This window comes from Miscanthus floridulus, unplaced genomic scaffold, assembly GCF_019320115.1.
Source record: "Miscanthus floridulus cultivar M001 unplaced genomic scaffold, ASM1932011v1 fs_855_4, whole genome shotgun sequence".
In the NCBI taxonomy this organism is placed as follows: Eukaryota; Viridiplantae; Streptophyta; class Magnoliopsida; order Poales; family Poaceae; genus Miscanthus; species Miscanthus floridulus.
The window spans coordinates 56,212-79,581 of record NW_027097354.1 but is presented as its reverse complement, the minus strand read 5'-3'; the positions used below and the strand labels follow the sequence as shown (position 1 = coordinate 79,581).

Below are 23,370 nucleotides of genomic sequence, written 5' to 3'. Positions count from 1 at the left end.
GCCTTCAGGTCTGCTTCAAGTGTCGCCTCTGGTCACTGTCCCTCATCTCAAGATTGGCTGCATTAAAATGAGCAGTTCAGTTTCTTGTCAGATGTTGTACTGTATCAACAATGGAGTTAGCGGTGAATGAATGGAGTCCTACTTCCCAGGTTCTCGGAAAACTTTACAGAAATGACAAAAAAAATGACAACATCCTGAAACAAGCACACAACCACTATGTGTGAATTAGTCAGAAAATGCGTTGAATTCATTGAAGCTTATACACTCTTATTACTCCTACATGCAAGTTCATTGGTATACCTTCCATTTTTTGTTCTGAAAGAAAATTGCACGAAATTAACTTAAGCCACATTTCTGTCCAGATTCATTGACGTATCCCACCTGCAGTCCTAAACAATAACTACATATTCTATCTAGATTCACCGCGCCAATTTCTTGCAGGCCAAATAGACATGCGAGAAATTCTTCCCAGAATCACTGAAAGCGACTAGCGAGTAATCTGTTAGCTAGGAGTACTACTGAAATTTCATTTCTGTTTGGTCCGTCCGGAAACCAACAGATACAAAACTTCAGATACAATTCCTTTGTGTAAGTGATTACAAATTTCACAATAAATATATTACAATTTTTTCTATAGTATGACACAAATAACTAAAATGTGTTGGCACAAATCACAAATAACAATTTTTTTCTATGGAAAGACAAGGACAAAAATGTTGACTCTGCTGGCAAAAATCACAATTAACAAATTACATTTTTTCTATACTATGACAAAGACAAATAGCTTAAATGTGTTGGCACAAATCACAAATAACAATTTTTTTTCTATGAAAGGACAAGGACAAAATTTGGTGTGGACTTGCACAAATCACAATAAATAAAGCAAAAGGTGTGTTAGCACAAATTACAAAAAACAATTTTTTTCTATGAAAGGACAAGGACAAATTTGGTGTGGGCTTGCACAAATCACAATAAATAAAGCAAAAGGTGTGTTAGCACAAATCATAAAGAAACAAATTTTTTTTCTATGAAATGACAAGGACAAAAATTTGGTGTGGGCTTGCACAAATCATAATAAACAAAGGAATAGGTGTGTTAGCACAAATCACAAGAAACTACTAAAAACAAGTTGCTAAACGTTATGCGCAAAGATTAACAATCGTGAGAGCCAGGATAAGGAGCTTAGCGGTGCATAGTTTATCAGAGGGGGGCACAGGGTGCTGGGACATCCATAGCTATGAATCCGCTGATGCACTGGGCAGCTTGTCCTTCACCTACCCTCAGAATGTACTGCATAACAAAAGAGAAAGAGAGTCAAGTTCAGATACTGCAACAAGAATAGCAAATGGGCGTGGTACGGCTAATAAGGATCAATTGCACATGCTAAGAACTACAATTGCAGTGCCCAATAGCTGTAATTTATATTGTTGGTGATTGCAATTATATAACTGAATGTATTATTTGTTTGATTTTCATCAACAACAGATATTAATAGTAATAGAGCACTTTAAAATTCAGTAGTATATTGTGGATGCATCTTATTTCTATAGTACTGCACCAAAACTACTGGAAAGTAGCTTGAGCATATTTTCCAAGCTCTACCGTTTTGTGAACTCAAATTTGAGTATTATGTATGTGAGAAAATTATATATCACATAGAAACCAGCCATCACCTGAAATGTTCCGGCTGCTGTCAGGACTCCACTTCTGGTTTGTGACTTTAACTACACTGAAGACCGATGTTATTGCAAAAATCAATCATGTTATAGGTTTGGGAAAGAAGAATATTGTTGATGATACTACCAGTTTGCCTATGTAGTATAGGTTGCCAAGTATAGGAGGAACCGGCCCCACCAGTTCATTCTCGCTAAGGTCTCTGAGAAACAATTTCGGACAAAAGATTTCATTATGGGCTAGTAAAGATAAAGAGATCAATAAGCATGGATTCTAGTGTCTCTTTTTGTACTCACCGGACAGCAAGAGCCTACATGACGCCAATCACTTCTAGAATTTTGCCAATCAGTCTATTTTCTTGAAGTGACCTGTAAAACAACAATGCAAGGATCAAACAGAAGGACTGCATGGTACATATATATGAGGACATAAGTCTGCTGAAGTATAGAAGATTTGAATTGTATGCATATTTATCTAATTCTATTGATATTATGATGCAGAAGTTGATAACAACAATGACAGTGTACGTGTAACAAAGAAAACTAAGAAGAGAAAAGTCAACAATTGAGAAAACAAGGAACAACATATGGAAGTGCAAATTACCAATCAAAAGGAAGCGTGCAGTCCAGTTTAATTTATGTAATTGTCTTGGAAGAAACATGTGACAATTCTCATCTTGTATACCGGTCCAACTCTGCAACAGTTCAGTTCAGTTATTAAAAAACCTGAGCATTAGAGCAATATTATTCATCGTCAAACAATCTAAATGATAGTACAATTGGACTATGAAAGTAAAGAGTTTTCCTAGCACAAGCTTTCTGAACATATGTTTTTCCTGCTTAATCAAATGTAAAAAGGAAAACAAAATAGTGGGAAAGTTATATCTAAAGACTGGATATTGCACATGTTAAACACCATAATTGCAGAAATTTAGGTGTGCAATTTACTACTTATAAATGTGCAATCAAGAAATGGATATTAAACACAGCTTTCTTGTACAGTATATGCAACACACAGTTAAAAGATGTGAGCTCCTACTATTCTACTACAACAGCCAAGAAGAGGAGCCAAGAAAAGGATACTACAGACTACAACTATTCAAAATTCAGCTGGTGTACAAACCTCAGCAATGGCTGCTGAAACGATCTCTCCATGCTTCTTCAGAACCATGGTGTACAACCCTTCGTAGCTTAGCCATTTAAATTCAGACCTGTTCGTTCAAGCAAGAAACATCTTCTATATAAGCGACAGAATCAAGACCTAATATATAACTGAATGACATCTCAGGGTCAGTACAAAAATGTGGACGTCTCACTCTGACTCAAAAAGACTTACCTAAGGCTATACACAGCTTGGTGGAGCATGTCAATCCTTGTCCACCCATCCTTCACTGGGTTGAAGCACTCATTGAGCACGCCGAGCACCACCGCAAGCTTCATGTTGCATTCCTTGAGAGCTGGCCGATTCCTCTTTCTGAATCCTTTAGAGCGCCCACGAGAAACTATCCCCGGTAGGGTTCATTACGCCTGTCACTTCTGATAGCTGAGCAGAGAGCTGAAACATGCATCTAAACAAAAAAAAAGGCACCGTGTTCAGTTTATATAACACAAGAAGGAGAAACTTTGGATTACAGATCAAATAACTAGGTTAAACTCCACACACCAACAGAGATTCAGTTAAAAACATAACAACAAAGAAGGAGAAACTCTGAATTTCATGGGTACTGGATGCTGATTTCTTCATGCATAATAGGTTTGGTTTGTCTATGGATTGCTCTTGGTTTAAATTTAAAATTGCATTTGTTCTATGCCTCAGGATCTCAAACTGAAACTCTGAACATGTTAAGGTCTCTCCGGCCCTGATACTCTGAACATACCAATTTCTGTTTACTGTGATCACTAACCTCATCCAATACATTTATTGGTAAGAGGTACTTGCTCCAATTCTTTTTCCATCTGTTTTGCTGGAAGATCAGAAACACAGTATTTTTTCTGCATAAGTTCTTGTACCATATGAATGCTATGGTAGCTCAGTAGCAGCAAGGTCCTCTTTCCTATTAAAAAAAATGTGCTCTTCCATGGACTTTCGTTTAAAGACACTACAGAGTTTTGTTGAGATAGATGTATTTCTATGCATGTTTTGCAAATGGTTTAATCATTTATTTTGTTTTCTTTCTTTTGGTTTATGAACAATTTACATGAAAGGCAGGGAACATTTTTTGAGGATAATACATGAAGCTACAGTATGTTAGGAGTCTCAGCTCATAAAAACCAAAAAGCTTTCCTATTTGTCTCATCTACCTAGATATACCTTCTTATCAGATAAATGTCCTATCAGAAAATGCTCCGATAGTAGTAATCATGTAATATTCCTATAATAAGATAACACCTTGCTATATGCAGGTTGTCAATTTCAGCTAGAAGTGTTTGGTTAAACTTGGTAGGGACAGATTGTAGGGTTTAGTTACATGAACTTGTAGGAATAAGCCAATGAGCTCAGCTGGGAAGTTACAAAATATCAGTATTTGAAGATGGGATACTTATTTCAGGATGTATGATCTTTGTTTTATTGGTAAAGAATGTGTGATCCTTGGTCCTATCCATTGTCATTATGCACTTCCGATTTTGCATATACAGTCCATGTTGTTTGGCGTCACTTTAATAATCCAGACCCCATGTTGAATATATTTAACTATAGTTAGGAGTTAATATAAATCTGAAGTCAGGGTTCTACTTCCGTTAATCACTATTTTGTAACAAATATACATTATCTATAGTTTGCTGTCTATTCTTTCTAAAATTGTAAATAAAATCCAAGGGACAATAAAATCATATTCTGTATGCATATATATTTTTCCTCAGCTGTCACCACCTGAAAACAGAGAACACAAAGCACAGAGTTGCTGCCGCCGCCTGAAAACAGAGAACACAAAGCACAGACGAGTTGCTGCCGCTCGCTCAGCTTCAGATGAACTCGTGATACTACTTGTTCAAAGAGCAAGAAACCGATTTCAGAGATACCAACGAGGATGCCCATTCCTGGATTCTCCTCGTTGCCCAAACACAAAGAAACAGAGCTGCCAGGAGCAGTAATCCGGAGCATAATGGCTGGCTGGTCCTGCCGTTGCCCGACCATCGTAGCAAAACCAGCAAGCAGAAGCAGTTTGCAGCTGCTGCATCTCATTGAGTTGGAGTTGGAGAGGAGGAGAAGAGTTCAAGCCAATCAATAATTGGTGGATGCAGCTACCATGCCACACTCTGCATCTACCTGTGGCCTTCTGCTACTAGTACTGGCCGATGGTGTATCCGTGGATCCTTGACACTTCTACCTCTAGCTCGGCCTAGCCCTGATCTGAACTGCATCAGTTTTACTCCTCCAGAAGCGTAACGGAAATCTGTGGGGACTACAGAAGAAAGGATGGGAGCAATTGGAGCAAGCGAGCAGGATGTGGATCAGTGGATGTGCAACAGGGTTCAGTTGGGCTAGCTTCTGTTCGATACAAACGGACAAGGAGATGAGGTGTCACGCGCTCAGAATAGAATCTTTCTAGGCGGTTCTTCCCCGTTCTACCTCCTCCCTCTCCGTTTGAAACAATTATACCAACAACCTCATCATGCAAAACTAGATCTACATATCGACATTTAACTAAAAAAACATATGAGCTCACCCCTAAAAACAGGTCAGCAAGCACCATTGCTCAACTTAGCTACGAATCCACTTCTTACAAGCAATCCAAACCGAAACCACTAACAAAATCAAAGAGGACCAAATCGAATCAGCAGCGACAAGGGATTTTCAAGCAACAAACCTCAACGGAGCGTGCGGCGAACGCAGGTAGGAGCCGATCTCAAGCTATGGCGGAGACGAGCGAGCCGTGGGCGGCATCTTGCGGGCAGCATCTTCAGGCGGGGCGCGGGCACGGAGCCGAGGCGCGGGCACGGCATTTGAAGCTGGGGTGCTTGTCGTGGAGCGACGGAATCCGAGGCCGGCCGGGGGCTACGTGCGGCGCGCGCTCGTCCGAGTGACCGAGCTGGCGGCGACAGCTTCCGAGTGAGAAGATGGGGAGGGGAGAGAGGGAGATGCCAGCGCGGGCGGCAGTGGGCGCTCGCGGCGCTGCCGTGGCGTGGGATGGGGGAGGTCCGCGGCGAGCTCGATCGGTGTTAGCGGGTGCAGTCGAGCTCGATCGGACCCAATAAGAACCAAACACACCCACGGACCCAATACAAAAGCATACGAGCGCACGGATCGCAAGCTCCATCGGAGGCGTCGCCTGAAGACAAGCCCAGAATTCAGGCGACCGAGGAATAGCAAATATGAAAAAAAATAACTAATTACACAGTTTAGTTGAAAATCACGAGATGAATCTTTTGAGCCTAGTTGGTCCACGATTGGACAATATTTGCCAAATAAAACGAAAGTGGTACTATTCATCGGGTTCAAAAAAAAAAATTGCAAAGTGAACAAGGCCGAATTGGACCTCTAGGCATATATACTGCCTGTCACTACCATTAGTTATTAACGCTACAACAGATAAGAGCATGATCGATCCTACCATCGCAAACAACGCTTGTGATGCAAGTTTTGGGCGTTAGCTAGCTACCTAGCCAGCCAGCAGCTCGTGCACTGCAAAAACCTGCTGGCTGGGACCGGGACCGCATCCAGCTTTCCCCTGCATCCCTGCACTCCTGCAGATTGCTCTCATCATCGAACTGTCAACTAGTTGGACCAAAAGTTCCCGCGTTCAAGTAGGAGCAGCAGCCTTGGAAGAAACACACACCTGCTGATGCTGACCTGCCCCTGCCAAGGTTCGTCTGGTCTCCGTTGCTCCGTCCGTCCGTCCATACGATCCGGTTTCCGTTCGTTCACTTCACCCATGCACGGACGCGCCGAAAGCAATCAATCAGTAGGAGTAGTACGCGAAACTAGCAATGATCAGTGAATCCCTGCAGTTACTGGTAGTTATTGCTAGCTGCCATGCCAAAGCTTGGACCTTTTCGCAAGCGGGCGCATCCAGGTCCAGCCAAGCCACGCAGACGCATGCGGATGCGGCCCATCCATCCATGGCAGAAGAAGAACGGCAGTAGGCAGTAGCCGCCCACCATTAAAAGAAGCAGCAGCAGCTACAGAGAGACAGAGAGAGAAATCGCATGACACGGGCAGAGCAGGGCTACCTATACCCACCACGCGCTTCCTCCCTCGGCCCTCGCCCTCACACAGTCACACCTCCTTGCTCTCGCCGGGCCCGTGCCCGTCACACCAAACCCCCGGCCTCGCACGCACCTACCCTCAGTCACCTCACCCCGGCTTCTTCTCTCTGTGTGTCGGTGTGGCAACAGAAGGGGGATGGCGAAGCGGCCGGGCGTGCTGTGGGCGGCCGCGCTGGCGGTGCTGCTGCTGTTGGCGGCGGCGTGCACGGCGGCCGCCGCCGTGACCATCTCGTGGAAGCAGCACCATCGCGGCGGGGCGTCGGCGTCGTCGGCGGCGCGGTCCTGCGACCCGTTCGCGGCGGCGGGCGCGTGGGTGGTGGACGAGTCGTACCCGCTCTACGACTCGGCGCGCTGCCCCTTCATCCGCGACGAGTTCGCGTGCGCGCGCTTCGGCCGCCCCGACACCATGTACCTCAAGTACCGGTGGCAGCTGGACCCGCCCTGCGCCCAGCCCAGGTAATTAAATTCTGCCGGCCGCGTCTAGCTACCGGAATGCTCAAATCCTCATCGGTCGTGAACGTGAAAAGATTTGGAATTTTTTTTTCGACTGTGTGATCGCGACGTCGCTCGTGACGATGAAGGTTCGACGGCGCGGCGCTGCTCAGGATGTGGGGCGGCAAGACGGTGATGTTCGTGGGCGACTCGCTGGCGCTGAACCAGTACGAGTCGCTGCTGTGCATGCTCCACGCCGCGGCACCCGGCGCGCTGACCACCCTGTCACCGGCGTCCGGGAAGATCGGCCCCTCCTCCACCGTCCGCTTCGAGGTACGTCTTTACATGCATGCATCGTTCGTTCGTGCCGACTGGATTCCATCTGTCGCCCGATCGACTCGGTGCGTAGTTTCTTCGGTCCTGGCCCTGGTCCGGTAAAAAGCTGGGTCGGCGGTTGCCCGTAGCGTTGGGCATCATGACATAGAGTGGACCACGGGAGCGCGCGTGCGCCGTGTTCGCCTGCGCCTGGCTGGTGGCGAGGCCACGGGAGCGGGACCCGGCTCGGCGCACCATCAATTCCCTTGGTGCGCGGGCGGGCGGGGCCGGGGCCGGGTTCGCTGGCACGGGCGGCGGGCGATCACGCCTGGTCCGGACGGGACCCTGCGGTGGGGGTGGCCGCGCCGCAGTAAAGCACAAGTCCACCGGAAGGAAAGCAAGGGGTCCCCGTGACGCGAGGTCGTCGCCACACGACTGGGACTGGCAGTGCCAGCCGCAGCTGCCCGCGCCTGCTGAAACCCTGCACGTCTTGAGGATTGGTCGCGGTGTCCGTATCTGAATTGTTTTGTTTGTTTATTGTTCGTGTAGTCTTTCTACTTTTGGTCTCGTTTAGTACGGAGGATGGATCAGGCAGAGCAGAGCAAATGGCCAAACTGAGCTCAGCTGGGCTGCAATGGCGGGATCTACCACCCACCTTTGGGATCCAGCGCGCGTGACATGCTGGAGGTTGGGGTCTTGGGGACGACGACACTACAGCACTATATCGCCTTGCCCCGGCCGGGCCGGTCCTGTCCGCTTCGGTCTCGTTTCGATGTGTGCCCGTTTCAGATGGTCTCGTTTCCTAATTTCCTGCCAGCTTGGTTTTGTTTTGTACGCTGCCTTTTCGTTTTCAGCTCTCGTACGCACGCGCGGCGCATCTCCCCTGCCTGCCGCCGTGCCGCGCGGCGCCATTGAGCGCCGACCGCCGACACGCCGCACGCAAGGGCACGGGCACGTTCCAGGCTTGCTTGGAGCGGTTGCTAAGGGGATGTGCCGTGCTGTGCTCCATTTCCGTTTCCATGGCATGATGACATGACTGCTCGGTGACGGTGAGTGACATTGACGGCCCTCGTTTGTTTGTTGGATGACGGTGCGAACAGGACTACAACGTGACCGTCGTGTACTACCTGACGCACTACCTGGTGGACCTCGTGACGGAGGCGTCCGGCGGGCGCGTCCTCAAGCTGGACACCATCGACCAGGCGCGCGACTGGCTCGCCGCCGACGTGCTCGTCTTCGACTCCTGGCACTGGTGGCCGCGCACCGGACCCACGCAGCCGTGAGCTACCAGTGTTCCTTCCTTCCTGGCTTCTCTGCCTCGTATATATAGGTAAAGGTGTCTGAATTGATCTCATTCTCATGCTGTGCAGCTGGGATTACATCCAGGTGGGTAACACGGTGGTGAAGGACATGGACCGCACGCAGGCCTTCACCAAGGCGCTGCACACCTGGGCCAGGTGGATCGACGCCAACCTTGTCCACACCGACACCAAGGTCTTCTTCCAGGGGATCTCGCCCTCTCACTACAGGTAAACACTACGCCAGCCAGCCTTTCTCCCATTCACTCTGCTCAGTCAGAAGAACGGCCACGGCGGCCCCATGTCCGTCCTTGCTCCTCCTGGCCGCTGCAACAGCACAACTGAACGACCGCAGAAAGCCACCAACTCGCCGTCCTGAGACACTTCACATGCTCGCATCGCGCCCGTCTCCGTCCAGTTGTATTTATGAACCACGCATGCATTGCATCAATGGCAAGTTGGCAACAGCACACACGCACGGCGGTTGCGATTTCCAAGCACGTGACGCCGCCGCCGCGACGTTGCCTGCAAGCTGCAAGCTTGCAACTGCTGGCGCCATGAGCTCTGCACCTCACTCCAGCCCGTGTGACCGTGTCGCGTGCGTGCAGGGGCCAGGACTGGGGCGCGTCGCCGAAGAAGACGTGCATGGGGGAGACGCGGCCGCTCAACGGCACGGGGCCGTACCCGGGCGGGCCGATCCAGCAGCAGGCGATCCTGCGCGGCGTGCTGGCCGGGATGGCCAAGCCCGTCTACCTGCTCGACTTCACCTACCTGTCGCAGCTGCGCAAGGACGCGCACCCCACCAAGTACGACGGCGGCATCTTCGGCGGCGACTGCACGCACTGGTGCGTCACCGGGCTCCCGGACACCTGGAACGTCCTCTTCTACGCCGCGCTCACCGGGCAGGACTGATTGATGAGTCATTAGTACATTTTTTTTACAGACCGACAGTGTTACTACTGGTATAAGCTAAAGCTAGCTAGGGTGTAGCTCAAATGCTCAATAAGTAAAGGAAAAGATAGCAGATTGATTTGTTATAGTTACAGCGGGGGTCAAAAGATTTTCAACCCAAACGAGTTGACAGAAGAATGTCAAAACAAAAGATTGTAATTACTTCCTGAATTCAATTGGCAAATTTTCTGGGGGTGGTTTATACAAACGAGGAAAACTCATTTCTTGAGCAATCTACTTGTGAGTTGTGACTCTGCAAATTTACCGAGGTTATTGATTTCTTTTTTTTTCATTTTCGTTCAAATGGAGTTTCTTTTAGATTTTTTTTTAGCAACATGGAGTTTCTTTTAGATGCTTTGTGTACTGGGCGTATCAAATTTCGACTAGGATATAGCATATATACTGGGCCGCCAATTCAAGTGAAGCTAGGCTGCTAGCACGCTCTCTACATGTGGCAAACGGCCTTTTTTTTTAATTGCGCCCACGGCGTTCCGCGAAATGGGCCAAAAGTGAACGGACATACTCCCCTATTTCATATTACGAAAAAAAGTTAGAGAGTCAAAGCATCTAAAGTTTGATCAAAATTATAGAGAATTATAGAGATTTATATCATCAAATAGGTATACTATCAAACTATAATTAATGAAGGATCTAATGATACTTAGTTGGTATCATAAATGTTATTATTTGATTATACAAATTTGGTCAAACTTGAGATGTTTCGCCTCTCAAAAAAGTTGAAATGACTTATAATTTTGGATGGAGGGAGTACCATTCTTACTAAAATGGTATAACTTAAGTCAAAGTATTTTCAGGGCCCTGTTTGTTTAAACTTATCAACCTGACTTATCAGTCATGATATAATATTTTTTCTCTCATAACAAATCAGCGAACAATACTTTTCAGCCTGACTTATCAGCCAAGCGACCCTATACTGTAAAACCTGGTAACATACATTGATTTTATAAAGCTCGTCAAAGAATTGAAGACCACCCACATCGAGTGTGTTTGGTACGTCTCACACTAGTTTTAGCTTCTTGTGACAAGTGTCACTCTGTAGCATGAAGCTATTCCGAATGCCGAGGAACCGCCAAATGAACTATAAGCTAGCTTAGCAGGGTGGAGTAGCTCAATAAGTAAAGGTAAAGATAGCTGATTGATTTGTTATAGTTACAGCGGGGGTCAAAAGGTTTTCAACGCAAATGAACTGATAGAAGAATGTATTGTAATTCATTCCTGAATTCAATTGGCAATTTTTCTGGGGGTGGTAAAGTGGTGCGACATATGGCCTCGTGATTGATACGGACGAGGAAAAGTCATTTCTTGAGCAGTCTACTTGTGACTCTAGAAAATTTATCAAGGTTATTTTGAATGATTTCTTTTTCATTTTCGCTCAAACGGACGTTTCTTGAGATGCTTTATTCGAGTACTACTTGGCAAAATTTCTGTTAGAAAGCAGAGATAGATCAGAGTGATGCAAATGATTCTCTGTTGTATTCTCAATGAACAGTGTATACATATACAAGACCCATGTGGGTGGTTATAAGTGTGAAAGAGAGAGGGGTAAAAAGACACCCTTTGAATTAATCCTTAATTGATCACTAAATAATAATTCTCAACAATTTCGATTAGGATTATTGACTGGGCTGCCATTTTCTAGTGAAGCTGTTCTGCGGGCACGCTTTCTCCAAGTGACAAACAACCTTTTTTTTTCTGGAATTGCGTCCATGGCGTTCCGCGAAATGGGCCAAGAACTGACATGAAAATTGGGCCCATTACTTGTCTAGTAATCTATGTATTTCATAAGCATGCATGTGTTCACAAGAACCAATTAAAACAGTTTACAGGAGACTGAGAATTATGGAAATATTTTCCAATCGAGCTTTCACGTGATAAAACGAGACGTGTTAGAGAAAAAAAGACAAAATTGTACTCACAATCCCGATAGAACTTTTTTTTAAGCTCCGATAGAAATTTCTAGTGTGGATTAGACATAAGATTTCTAGGACTCATACAACTAATTTCGAGTTAACTTTTTTTTACGTGAAGCGATGATAAAAACGTAAGCAAGTAAGTTGGTGGAACCACATGTGGTTCCCTCAATGTGTAGAGTGAACCTCATGACTGCTAAACTAGAACTTGGGAGCGCAATACTCCGCTGCTACGGACGAAAACAGATTGGATATGTACATGTTCCAATACAGGCTGTAACTTATTTCTTGGATTCATAGTTTGGATATGAACATTTTGGATGATTCGGAATCGGATACGAATATTGTCGGATGTGTCGAATATCGATATCTATCCCTTATCTATATTATAAATTCAACTTTAAATATTTGGATTCAGACACTATGGACTGATTACCTGAAAATATCGGTCTCATTTTAGCCCCTACGACCAAACCCGCAGCAATGGAACACGCAAACGGCCCCTTGTCTGTAAATTAGGCCGCATTCGCAACGGACTGAGTAAGCTAATGTTTTTTTTATGTACTGAGTAGGCTAATGTTGAAGAGGAGGAAAATATCAATTTTTGTCTTCCTATAAATTATGATAATAGTCCAGGTTAACTTCGAAACCAGACAAACTATCTTCCTCAACTATACAAAAACATTTTAATTAAATCTGCACCTGTTAGAAATGGTATTCAAACCGTTATCATGATTAAAAAGAATTATGATAAAAATATTTTCATATAATATTTTGAAGCTTAGAGATATTTTTTATAGTTAAAAACCTTATCAAGTATTTATCGGAATTTGTAATTAGAAAAAAATGGAACCATCTTCAAAACCAATTCTAGTCAGAGCAGGGAAGTAATTTAAACGGATTTGATATATATTCGAGAGAGACATTTTGTCGGGTTTTAGATTTTGAAGAGAGAACCTAAACAATTGACGACATTTCATGAAGGAATCAATTTTTTTTTTCTGATCAGAATGAATGGGGCCATGTTAATCTAGCCTTCATACGGATTAGTTACTGCTGCTATGGCCAACACCTCCGGTTTCGTATCATAATAATTTTCTTGGAACATGGCCTAGTTTAATTTATTTGGCTAGTTGACTTTAAGTTAATTAACTTCTGCTATGGCGCATATAGAAGGCCATTCACTTTCAGTTAATTAACAACCTCGCCAAGTTGTTATAAAAAAAAATTTGCCAAGCGACTTCTAAAACATCAATTCAGTCCCAATCTTGAAAAGGCCACCACAAAGAAACATAGAGGTCAAAGAGAACGAAAAAAAAATCCCAACCTACTCAATACGACGCCAAGATGCACCAGGTCAGGGCCGAAGGTGTGCACACAGTGATGGCAGACAAGATCAAACTTCTTTACATGGTTAATCCCTTTTTTTTCGAATACGCAAAAAAATTACGTGTCATTTTATTTAAGAAAAAAAGGTTCAACCAAAGAGGTCTTACAGTCGTAGGCTGAACCAATTCTAGCAAACAGTTTGAAGCTTCGATATTACATAAATGATCTGTAACCGAACTAAGAGCCGTGCTGCACACCACTGGTGGCTGCGCGGCCCTCCTTCGTCATCGAGGTTAATCCCAGACAAAACAGAAATATGTCAATGCGCGAGGTCCAGTATGGTCGGTTTCGCGTAAGGGCCGCGCAGCCATGCGGCGGCGATGTCGGCGTACGCCTTGTCGGTAAGGTGGATGCCGTCCCAGTTGAGTGCCGAGGACGGGTCCGCGCAGGCCGTCGCGCCGGGGAGACCGCACGCCGCCGTGGCGTTGTAGTTGTACCTGCCGCCCGCCCCGCAGCACACCACCAGCGCCGTCCCGCCGTTGAACCCTGCACCGCCGTGCCCATGCGTAACATTACTCGAAACAAACATCCTGCAGTGCGTGTATACTGTATGCAAGCATCGCGCTCACCGAATTTTGCCGGTTTCTGAAGGAACTTGACGACGGGCCGGAAGTAGTCGGCGAAGGCGATCTTCGTCGTCAGCTTGTACTTCTTCTGCAGCGCCTGAACCCCTCGCCGGAGGAGGCGGTTGTGGTAGCGCGCTAGGCCGTTGAACTTGTCGAGGCACCCGTACTTGTCGTAGTCTGACTTGTTGGGGCTCGCGTACAGCGTCAGGATGATCGGAATGCAGCCCGTCGGCAGGTTCCCCGGCACGACGATGCGCTTGGCGCCGAGCTTGATCAGCCTCTGTACGCGCGCGCGCGTTTGCATTGCGTGGTCAACCAAGGCACAGGATCATCGAGTTAGTTGTCAGAGAAATGAATTCAGTTACAGAAAGCTCGAGGCGAGTACCTACCTCCACACCGTCGGCGATGGCCTTGACCACCGCCGGGACGTACGCTCTCGTTTCCACTACGGTCTTGTTGGCGGCGAGGAGGAAGACGTAGTCGTTGCCTCCGAACTCACCCATGACGAACAGAGATCTGCCCAGGTACTCGTCGCATCGTTTAGGGGTGCTGCAGAGCGAGGGCTTGAGCCGCTCGAACCACCCGATCTGCACGCTGAAGGAGCTGTTGAACGGGGGAACAGAGGTGATGTTGTGCTCCAGGAAGTAGGAAAGGTCCAGCGCCGTCGCCCCCACGACGGCGAAGTTGGCGCCCTTGATGAAGCTCTGCGTCGTGTCCAGGGATGGCGGCACGAACGGGAGACCAAAAGCCTCAGCTGCATGCTTGCCAGCGAATTGAAGATCCATGTCGTCAGATACAAATAGGGAAGGTGCATGTCTTCATCAGAGCGGCGGCGGGCGTACCGATGAAGTCAAGGATGATGCGGCCGTTGCTGGCCCGGCCGGTGGGGCGGCGGAAGAAGGTCTCGCCGTAGGGGAGGTTGTTGAAAGGAATGACGGGGATGATCGGCGCGGCCAGCCTGACGAAGTTGCCGGTGTCGGCGTAGGAGTTGCCGAAGCTGAATATGGAGGTGAAGAAGCGCTTGGGCCGGTAGCCGGCGGCGTCCGCGCCGTGGAGCTGGCACGAGACGAGGAGGAGCAGCACGGCGGCGATGCAACTCCTCATGGCTGTGGATTTGGGTAATGGAAAGATTACCAAATGACAGCTGAAAACTCGGCGCTGCCGATCTGAACACCTGGCTGCTATCATGTTTGGATGTTTAGAATAAATTTAGTCAATCGGGGTGTTGGGATTTACAGCTTCAGATTTTGAATATTGCACCGCTCGTTGACTTCATGCTAAACAAATCGGGGCAATAATGCTGTTGTGGCCATTGAGAGAGAGCCCTGTTTAGTTGGACCTCAAAATCTAAAAAGTTGCTACAGTACCTGTCACATCGAATGTTTGCTGCTCGTGCATGAAACATTAAATGTAAACGAAAAGAAAAACTAATTGCACAGTTTGGTGGGAAATTGCGAGACAAACGTTTTAAGCCTAATTAGTCAATGTTTGGATAATATTTGCTAAATAAAAACGAAGGTACTACAATAGCCCCAAAATCCAAATTTCGCGAACTAAACAAGGGCAGAGTAGATATGTTGCCATTCTCTCCTATGTCTCCTGTCGAGCTGGAGGAGATGTTTTGACTGTCTACACAGCAACGGAGTGTTTTAGAAGTTCGGGCACCTGATTTTTTTCATACATTTACACTGTCTTTAAGTTATATTTACGATGTCTTATTACTAGATTTACACTGATTTCTTAAATATAATTTATTGGACAGAGTGATGTAATTTGGAGAGATTGAATGTCTCAGATAAATATATGCCAATTTTTTCAAAAAAAAATTTAAATTATTTCTATGGATTGCATATATATATATATATATGTATATATATATATATATATATATATATATATATATATATATATGTATATATATATATGTGTGTGTCAAATTGTGCACAGATTGCAGAAAAATTTCAAATTAATCATAAATTGCGGTGGGATCAACACTCTCCAACCTTGTCCCTTCCCTTCCGTGAGCCGCACAGGCCCGAAGCTGGCGAAGCCGCTATGGCTGCCTGGCCTGGGGGCGGCGGCGGTGGCGACAGGCGTGGGGGCAGCAGCGTGCGGAACGAGGCTGCTGCCGGCTGTCGACGTCATCGAGTCAGGACGAGACGGTGCGTTGGGGAAGCGAGCTCGCCGTCGCAGGCAGCCACGAAGCGCGTACCTCGAGCGGCCGCGACGACGTATGTGAAGGAGGGAACCCCGAGCATGCGCCTGAGCCCCCGCCGGATAAAGGAAGCGACGGACGCGATATGGATCCATGAAAAGCGACAGTCACTCTCACTCGGGTAACTTATAGCAATTATGTACTCCCTCAGTACTAAAAAAATGAAGTTATTTTGAACAGCGACATGGTCTCCAAAACATAACTTTGACTACTCATTTTTATAAAGATATTTATTAAAAAGTGATATATGTAATTTTTCGTGAAAGTATTTTTCAAGATAAATCTATACATATGGTTTTCACATTTCCAAACTCAACAATTTAAAAGTTATTCATGATTTATATTTTGAATGTTTGACCTAGCCTTATCCAAAAATAACTTTATTTTTTTTTAGTATGGAGGGAGTATATATGAAAATATTTTATTATTTAGTTTTGCAAATTGTTCATGAGAACTATATGTTCACTCTCTGGTCGACATATGTAGACTCCTGACTGGACGGCAAGAAACCCGGCCTAGCCTCCCTCGTGCGCTGCAGCCTGCAGACCCTAGGGAGCGGCAAGCACTTGTACCTTTCTAGCTTGTACTCCAATTAAACCAGCGTGACGGCAAAGAAGCGGCCGCGCCCCTAGAGCGTGCCGGGCCAAGCACGCGCGCGGTCGGCCTCTTTCCTCTTTCCGCCACCCCCGTTCACGGTTTGCATCACCATTCTTGAAGTGCAAAGTGTACCAACGGCCCAGATAACCCGTGTCACATAGGCATGTAGAGAAGCACATGAATGAAGGTATGATTTCTCCACTTGCACTTCATCAATTGCAAAATCAAAGAAACTTCTCTCGTGCGTAGTCTAAGCTTTAGGAGTGCCTAGCCTTGCATCTGTCTGATTAACTTTCAAGTTAAGGATTTTCGCATGCTTTATTTTGTTCATGTGATTTTTAGTAAATATTGTGATTTTTAGATACTCCCTCAGCTATTGAACCCATCTGATTACCTCCTTGAGTGGTTTTGAAATTGGTTTTGGCCAACGTAACACCATGTCAACCATCCTACCTGGCATCATGTTAGCTATGACAGAGATAAAATCAGATTACATTGATGCTCAACCTCGCTAATGCGGTGGTCATGTTCTCGGTTGGTGAGACATGGAAAACATTTTCGAGACCTTCATCGACGTCATGGTCTCGACACCATGGCAACGTGCGCCTCATCATGACCAACGTGGCTTAGTTGTGGTTTGTCAAGTACCACACACTCCTACACAGGCCGTCACGCCATGCAAATTCTCGACCTCGCCAAGGCCGGCGTCACATGGGAGGTGCCTTACTTCCGGGCCATCATAGGTCTGCATGCACACTAGTAGGTACTCCCTCTGTTCAAATTATAAGACGTTGCGGCTTTTCTAGATACATTTCTTTTACTAGACATAATGTATATCTAAGTACATAACAAAAGCTATGTATCTATAAAAGCCAAAACGTCTTACAATTCGGCACAAAGGAAGTAGTAGACAGTAGTACATATGATAAAGTAGGAACACAACTTTGATAGGTTCGGGATGATCGGACTTCATGTGTTTTCTAAAATCATACTCTATGATAAAGCATGATTTAAAAAACTAAAACCGGGATTTAAAAAATTTAAACCAATTTTCTATAATTTTCTTAGATTGGTTTAGATTTTAGAAGTTTTAATTGTATATTCTGTTCAGAAAATATTTCAATGATATTTAATTTTTGATAAAGTCTAATCCACATGTCGATGCAGAAAGTGACCAACTAGTGAATATTTATAGTTTTGCTATACGTTGTGATCGGAGTTGGCCTAGCACTCAATGACAAGGATTTATACTGGTTCAGGCAACGTGCCCTATGTCCAGTCGGGGTCGGTCGGTGACTTTATTCCCGAGCCCAGGTGCTCGAAGTTTGCAGTGGGGTTACAAACGAGATGGAGAAAGATGGGATGTACAAGAGGCCCGGTTGGCTCCGATCGGAAGGGCCGAGAGCGACGGGGACTCCGCTATGAACTTGAGGTCTGAACCTGGCGGTTCTGTGGTTGTGAGCTATTGGACTAATGAATCTAAAGGAACTGAGTTTGGATCCTTTGGTCTGTCTCGTCTTGTTGGAGAAAGCGCACCCCCTTTTATAGATGAAGGGGATAGCTTTATAAGTGAGAGAGCGAGGGTACGTATGCTGTCGAGCCTGGTTGCCCACGTCTACCGAGCCTTGTTGCCCATACCGACGGGTACAAGATAGTGATAGGCGCCTACAACACTGTTGTTGTCACTGTAGAATGTCAGATGCACACGGGAGGTCATGCTGCCTTTTTCAGGGATGGTGGACGTCGGTACCTGCAAATACTGTTTGATGCCTAGAGTCATGTAAGGAGTCTCGCTATGTTCACCCGGTAAGGTAAATCCTGGTGCTCATACCGCTATCGATGTCCAGAGACACGTGGGGGTACCTTATCATATGAGAGCTTTAGCGGCCCCTACAATACTGTAGAGGGAGATGTCGGCGTCTACAATACTGTTTGTGCCAGGGTGGTTGTAGAGTACTGTTCCGTGTAGGGTATGGTCCCTAGTATAGTGATTTTGACTTGTGAGCCTTGCCTTGCCTTTCTCTGCACGCCTACTGGTTCCTACCGAACGGGCGTCTCCGGTCGGATGGCTCCAGTCGGCTTTGAGTGCGTCGGTCGGAGAAGAGCGGTGAGCAGGGTTCTTATGAGCCCCGGTCGGAGGGACGCGGGGTCAGAGTCGGAGGTAGGGCTCGGGGCAGGCCTTCCGATCGGAGAGGCCGTCCGGAGACGACTGGAGCCTCGGTTGTATAAAACTAACTAATTGTTCACTAAAATCAAGAAATATGGACCAAATAAGGGTATGATCTTATTCCCCTCCCTAATTTACCCTAGTACATTTAAAACTTGGGTCTAATTTGCTTCATAAGTAGCTGAAGCACCATAGAAGAGAGAGAAAAATAAAACTTTAATTACTTACTAACCAACCATTAAAACTTAAAAAAAGTGTGGAATAGCATTTTTTTTTACCTTTTACAATCTCTCCACCAAAGGATTTGAGACCAAAACCTTCCCCCTTAGTAAAGCAATTTTTGGGAGGTGCGCAAGGCCTCCCCACCTTTCTTTCACGGGTTGGAGTGAGTGACCCGAGGAGAAAGAAGGTGCTGCAGTTGTGCTATATGTGGGTCATTTGTAGGGACGGCGGGTGATTGAGCCGTCACTACAAATCGGAGGTATTTTATACGGGGGCATTTATAGGGGCGGCTCAATCACCAGCCGTCCCTACAAATAGAAACGCCAGGGCGGCTGGTGGAGTGAGCCGCCCCTGCTGTTCTATTTGTAGGGGCGGCTGGTGTCTGAGCTCTTGAGCATGCCATTGTAGGGGGCAGCTCCATCACCAGCCGCTTCTATAAAAAATTCGTCTCGTTGTTAAAAATCGTTTTTCACGTAGTGTGGTCGAGCTCGGCGCCAAGCGCAACGTCATGCCGGGCAACCTGCCGATCGGCTGCACTCCGATCATCCTGACGCTGTACGAGAGCCACAGCAAGTCAGACTACGACGAGTACGGGTGCCTCGACAAGTTCTACGACCTGGCGCGCTACCACAACCGCCTCCTCCGGCAAGAGGTTCAGGCGCTGCAGAAGAAGTATAATCTGTCGAAGATCGCCTTCGCCGACTACTTCCGGCCCGTCGTCGAGTTCCTTCAGAAACCGGCCGAACTCGGTGAGATCAATATATATAATCACAATGCTTCCATGCACTGGATGGATCGATCGGTGAAGCATATGATTCACGTCGTTCAACTGTTGAGACCAAACTGAAATAAACTATGCATGGGCATGGTGCCATGGTGCAGGGTTCAACGGCGGCACGGCGCTGGTGGCGTGCCGTGGGGTGGGCGGCAAGTACAACTACAATGCCACGGTGGCGTGTGGTCTCCCCGGCACCACGACCTGCGCGGACCCGTCCAGGGCGCTCAACTAGGACGGTATCCAGCTCACCGAGAAGGCGTACGGCCCCATCGCCGCCACATGGCTGCGTGGCCCGGACGCGGAACCGACCATACTGGACCTCGCGCATTGACATACATCTTTTGTCTCGGATGAACCTCAATGAACGTTGATCGTGTCTGCCATCCCAGTGTGCACACCTTCGGCTGTGACGGCCTGACCTGGTGTGCGTCGGCGGGCGGCGACTCGGCGGCGTGTGGAACGGGTTGGGATTTTTTTTTCCAGACATAACTAGCGCCCGGACAGACGCCCATGTCCGAACGCCAGTGCCTACGGCTCCATTTCACGTACGTTCGCGCGCACGCAGGAACATCCATGCCTCTTCGTCCGAACGCCCGCGCCCCTCTTGTTTCCTGCGCCCGCATGCACGAGGAGCTGCGTGCCCCTGCTTCCATCCCCCTCCGCATCTCACGCCCGGGACCCTCACGCCCCTACCTCCACCCTCCTCCGCTTCTCACACGCAAGCACGACACCCTAGCAGCAACAACAGATGTGTCTCATTGCAACAGGTGCAACAACAGATCCAGTGACAAAGCCAGAAAAAAATTTAGGAGGGGCTGAACAAAAGAATAGAGATTTTTTTATCTTCTCTTAACCTTAGCCCCTCCTACCTAATACATGTATGCATAAAATTTTAAGAGAGGATTTAGGAGAACTCCACGTGCTCAGGATGGGTAGGGGGGGGCTGAAGCCCCCCTAGCCCCACCGCTGGCTTCGTCCCTAAGCAAATCTACTTTTGCAACATCTAGATAAAACACTTACATAAACACATGATAGCCATAGTAAAACATATGCAACATCCAAATGAAGCACTTACAATATATGTATGGAACACCTAAAATACTTGAAATATACTCTTTGCAACATGCATGTATATGCAACACCTAAATCCACTTTTGCAACATATAGATAAAACACTTGAAACATACATCTGAAACACCTGAAACACTGAAAACATACGCTTGTAATATGCGTATACTGTCATTGCAACACATGCAACATCTCAGATATACTTTTGCAACATTCAGATCAAACACTCAAAACATAAGTCTGGAACGCCTGAAACACTTAAAACACGGCGTCGCTGCCGGGCACGGCCTACTTGGTGGGGAACTACGGTAGCCAGCAAGCTTGGTTCAGGGGTCGTTGGCCCAGTGTACACCTCCGCTATAGGGCATTGGCCCATCGCTCCTCCTGCGATTCTACCGCGCCTGCTCGCTGCCCAGGCTCGCACCCCGTAAACGCGGCTAGCTTCTCTAGCGCCGCCGCTGCTCCCCGCAATTGTCCAGCGCCATCCGCTCGCGTGAGAGATATAGGGCGCTGCGCTGTGGGGGGGGGGGGGGGGAGGGCAAGACGCGGCAGGGACGAGAGTGCAGTGGGGGATGGGGGCGTGGCGAGGCGGAGTGCGGTGGGCGTATACGCAGTGACGCCATGACACCGATGCGAGTGTGAGTAGGAAAATTTCTAGAGATAGAAGAGACGTAGGGGTGTTGTTGGGCCTGTCCGCTACGCAGGCCCAGGAAGGCACGCTTTCGGACGGGACGGACGACCGTGCGCAAGCATTTGCGTTTTTTCCCTTCTCTTTGATCTCTGGGTTTGTTTCTTGCCACTCAATTCCCACTTTGTAAAAAAAAGAACTCTGTTGGCCTTTTCAAGATTGGGACTGAGTGATATTTTATGTTTTGAGAATCCTTTCTTTTTTGTAAAAAACTTATTTTTAAGACGAAAGCATGAGCTAACTTTTTTTTTTTTGAGAATCGAAAGCTTGAGCTAACTAGCCTAGCCCTAGCCCGTAGCAGCAGTAGAACTAATATGTGTGTGGGCCAGATTACATGGGACCATTCGTTCTGTTCAACATTTCCTTGCGGGGTGGCCCATAAATCAGTATCAAGCCCATTCCTTGGGGAGAATCACTAGCGGACACGGCCCAAATTACACAAACGAGAAACGCGAAGTCCAGTTTGCGCGTTTATTAGAGAAAGAACAAGTCCGTCGAATATTGCAAGTCCAGATTCAAAAAAAAAAAAAAAAAAAGAGAGGGAGAGAATATTGTAAGTCTGTGGTCAAAGCTATGGAAATTAGATGTCCCTACTAAGATCAAAATATTTGGTTGGAGGGTACTGCATGGTCTCATACCTTGTCGGGGGATCCTTGCAAATCGTCACATTGATAACTCAAGCAGCTGTCCATCTGCAGCCGAGCAAAGGAGATTTGGCGCATACTCAGAGTTGCAAATGAAATTCAAAACTTGCTGGAAGTTGACCGATCCGGTTGAGTTGTGGTGGTTGAGATGATTAGTGTGTTAAGACCACTAATATCTTTGAATCAAGTAGGTCTTCGAGAACTAATCCTAACCGGCGGGTGGTACAGGTTAGATAATCTACTGCTACCTTGTGTGAACACAGCAAGGGAAGACGACGCTGAAAGCCCCCCTGCTGTGATACTGTAGCCGCTGCAGGTACAAGCATCGCACGGCTTACCTATGGCACTGTAGCCACATGCAGAGGCCGGCGCAGAGTCAGCCCTATATGTTATCTACTCACTGTTGCAGCAGGGCAGCTGTACTAGGACTAGATGGGTAGAGTTGTATAAATAGACTACCACGACAACTCATTAAAGAGAGTTCAAATTTGCCATCTCCAAGACAGGGCTTCGGTCAACGCTGGTGTCTTGTACTATGTGTGTATGCTCTGTTCTCCTTTCTTTTTCAAGCTCTAGCCATAGTGCGTGGGACGGACAACGCTTGTTCGTGGTCGGCACGGCTAGTGGGTGCTCGGCAACACTAGCGGGTGCTTGGCAGGATTGATAAGTGGTTCACTCACCTGAGCCGATGATCCTATGGGCCAATAAGTGGTATCGGAGCCGTACAAGCGCCGTCGTCAGACTAACCGCTGACGACGACGGGCGGTTCGGAGATGGGCGACAGCAGTGGCACTGCTGTGGTTGCCCAGCCACGATCGGAGGTCGTTGTTCGCACGGTGCGGAAGGTCAGCGACACCAATTGGTCGACGCTGACTCGCACCAACTATGGAGAGTGGTCGGTGACCATGAAGGTCAGGCTTAGAGCCCGACGGCTATGAAATGCTGTTGACAAGGGCACTGATAATGAGAAAGATGACATGTCAGCGTTGGAGGCTATCCTCGCTGCTGTACCGGCGGAGTACAGAGAGCCATTGGGGGCGAAGAGCTCTGCTAAAGAGGCGTGGGAGGCTATTGCGGTGATGCGCGTCGGTTCCGACCTCACAAAGAAGGTGACGTTTCAGCTTCTGAAGCAGGAGTACGCCAACCTCAAGTTCAAAGATGGTGAAATGGTGGAGGACTTCTCTCTCCGCCCACCATCGACAAAGAAGAGGCGGTCTCCAAGTACCTC

The 23,370-nt window shown here is 47.2% G+C and overlaps 3 protein-coding genes across 3 annotated transcripts; 2 read left to right on the top strand and 1 right to left on the bottom strand.

Annotated features, from left to right (window-relative positions):
* Positions 1-6,486: 6,486 nt before the first annotated feature.
* Positions 6,487-10,092, top strand: LOC136533327 (protein trichome birefringence-like 41). The gene is made up of 5 exons (XM_066525888.1): positions 6,487-7,337; positions 7,463-7,646; positions 8,729-8,907; positions 8,999-9,157; positions 9,535-10,092. Exons 1-5 carry the CDS (start codon positions 7,018-7,020, stop codon positions 9,836-9,838), a joined length of 1,146 nt encoding a protein of 381 aa, XP_066381985.1. The 5' UTR covers positions 6,487-7,017; the 3' UTR covers positions 9,839-10,092.
* Positions 10,093-13,413: 3,321 nt separating this feature from the next.
* Positions 13,414-14,867, bottom strand: LOC136533328 (GDSL esterase/lipase At5g45910-like). The gene is made up of 4 exons (XM_066525889.1): positions 14,606-14,867; positions 14,153-14,517; positions 13,767-14,043; positions 13,414-13,683 (listed from the first exon to the last, which is right to left on the bottom strand). The coding sequence occupies exons 1-4, from the start codon at positions 14,865-14,867 to the stop codon at positions 13,457-13,459; spliced, it is 1,131 nt and encodes a 376-aa protein (XP_066381986.1). The 3' UTR covers positions 13,414-13,456.
* A 4,605-nt stretch (positions 14,868-19,472) lies between these two features.
* Positions 19,473-19,974, top strand: LOC136533326 (GDSL esterase/lipase At1g28640-like). Its single transcript, XM_066525887.1, has 2 exons — positions 19,473-19,713; positions 19,847-19,974. Exons 1-2 carry the CDS (start codon positions 19,473-19,475, stop codon positions 19,972-19,974), a joined length of 369 nt encoding a protein of 122 aa, XP_066381984.1.
* The last annotated feature ends 3,396 nt before the right edge of the window (positions 19,975-23,370 follow it).

What these genes read in the sequence shown, in the direction of transcription:
- LOC136533327 (XM_066525888.1), top strand. Translation starts at nt 7,018, where the DNA reads ATGGCGAAGCGGCCGGGCGTGCTGTGGGCGGCCGCGCTGGCGGTGCTG. An exon ending in CCGCCCTGCGCCCAGCCCAG is followed by an intron (nt 7,338 to 7,462) that starts GTAATTAAATTC and finishes GTGACGATGAAG; the next exon opens with GTTCGACGGCGCGGCGCTGC. An exon ending in CGCACCGGACCCACGCAGCC is followed by an intron (nt 8,908 to 8,998) that starts GTGAGCTACCAG and finishes CATGCTGTGCAG; the next exon opens with CTGGGATTACATCCAGGTGG.
- LOC136533328 (XM_066525889.1), bottom strand. Translation starts at nt 14,867, where the DNA reads ATGAGGAGTTGCATCGCCGCCGTGCTGCTCCTCCTCGTCTCGTGCCAG. An exon ending in CATCATCCTTGACTTCATCG is followed by an intron (nt 14,518 to 14,605) that starts GTACGCCCGCCG and finishes GCAAGCATGCAG; the next exon opens with CTGAGGCTTTTGGTCTCCCG. An exon ending in CCATCGCCGACGGTGTGGAG is followed by an intron (nt 14,044 to 14,152) that starts GTAGGTACTCGC and finishes GCGCGCGTACAG; the next exon opens with AGGCTGATCAAGCTCGGCGC.
- LOC136533326 (XM_066525887.1), top strand. Translation starts at nt 19,473, where the DNA reads ATGCCGGGCAACCTGCCGATCGGCTGCACTCCGATCATCCTGACGCTG. An exon ending in TCAGAAACCGGCCGAACTCG is followed by an intron (nt 19,714 to 19,846) that starts GTGAGATCAATA and finishes GCCATGGTGCAG; the next exon opens with GGTTCAACGGCGGCACGGCG.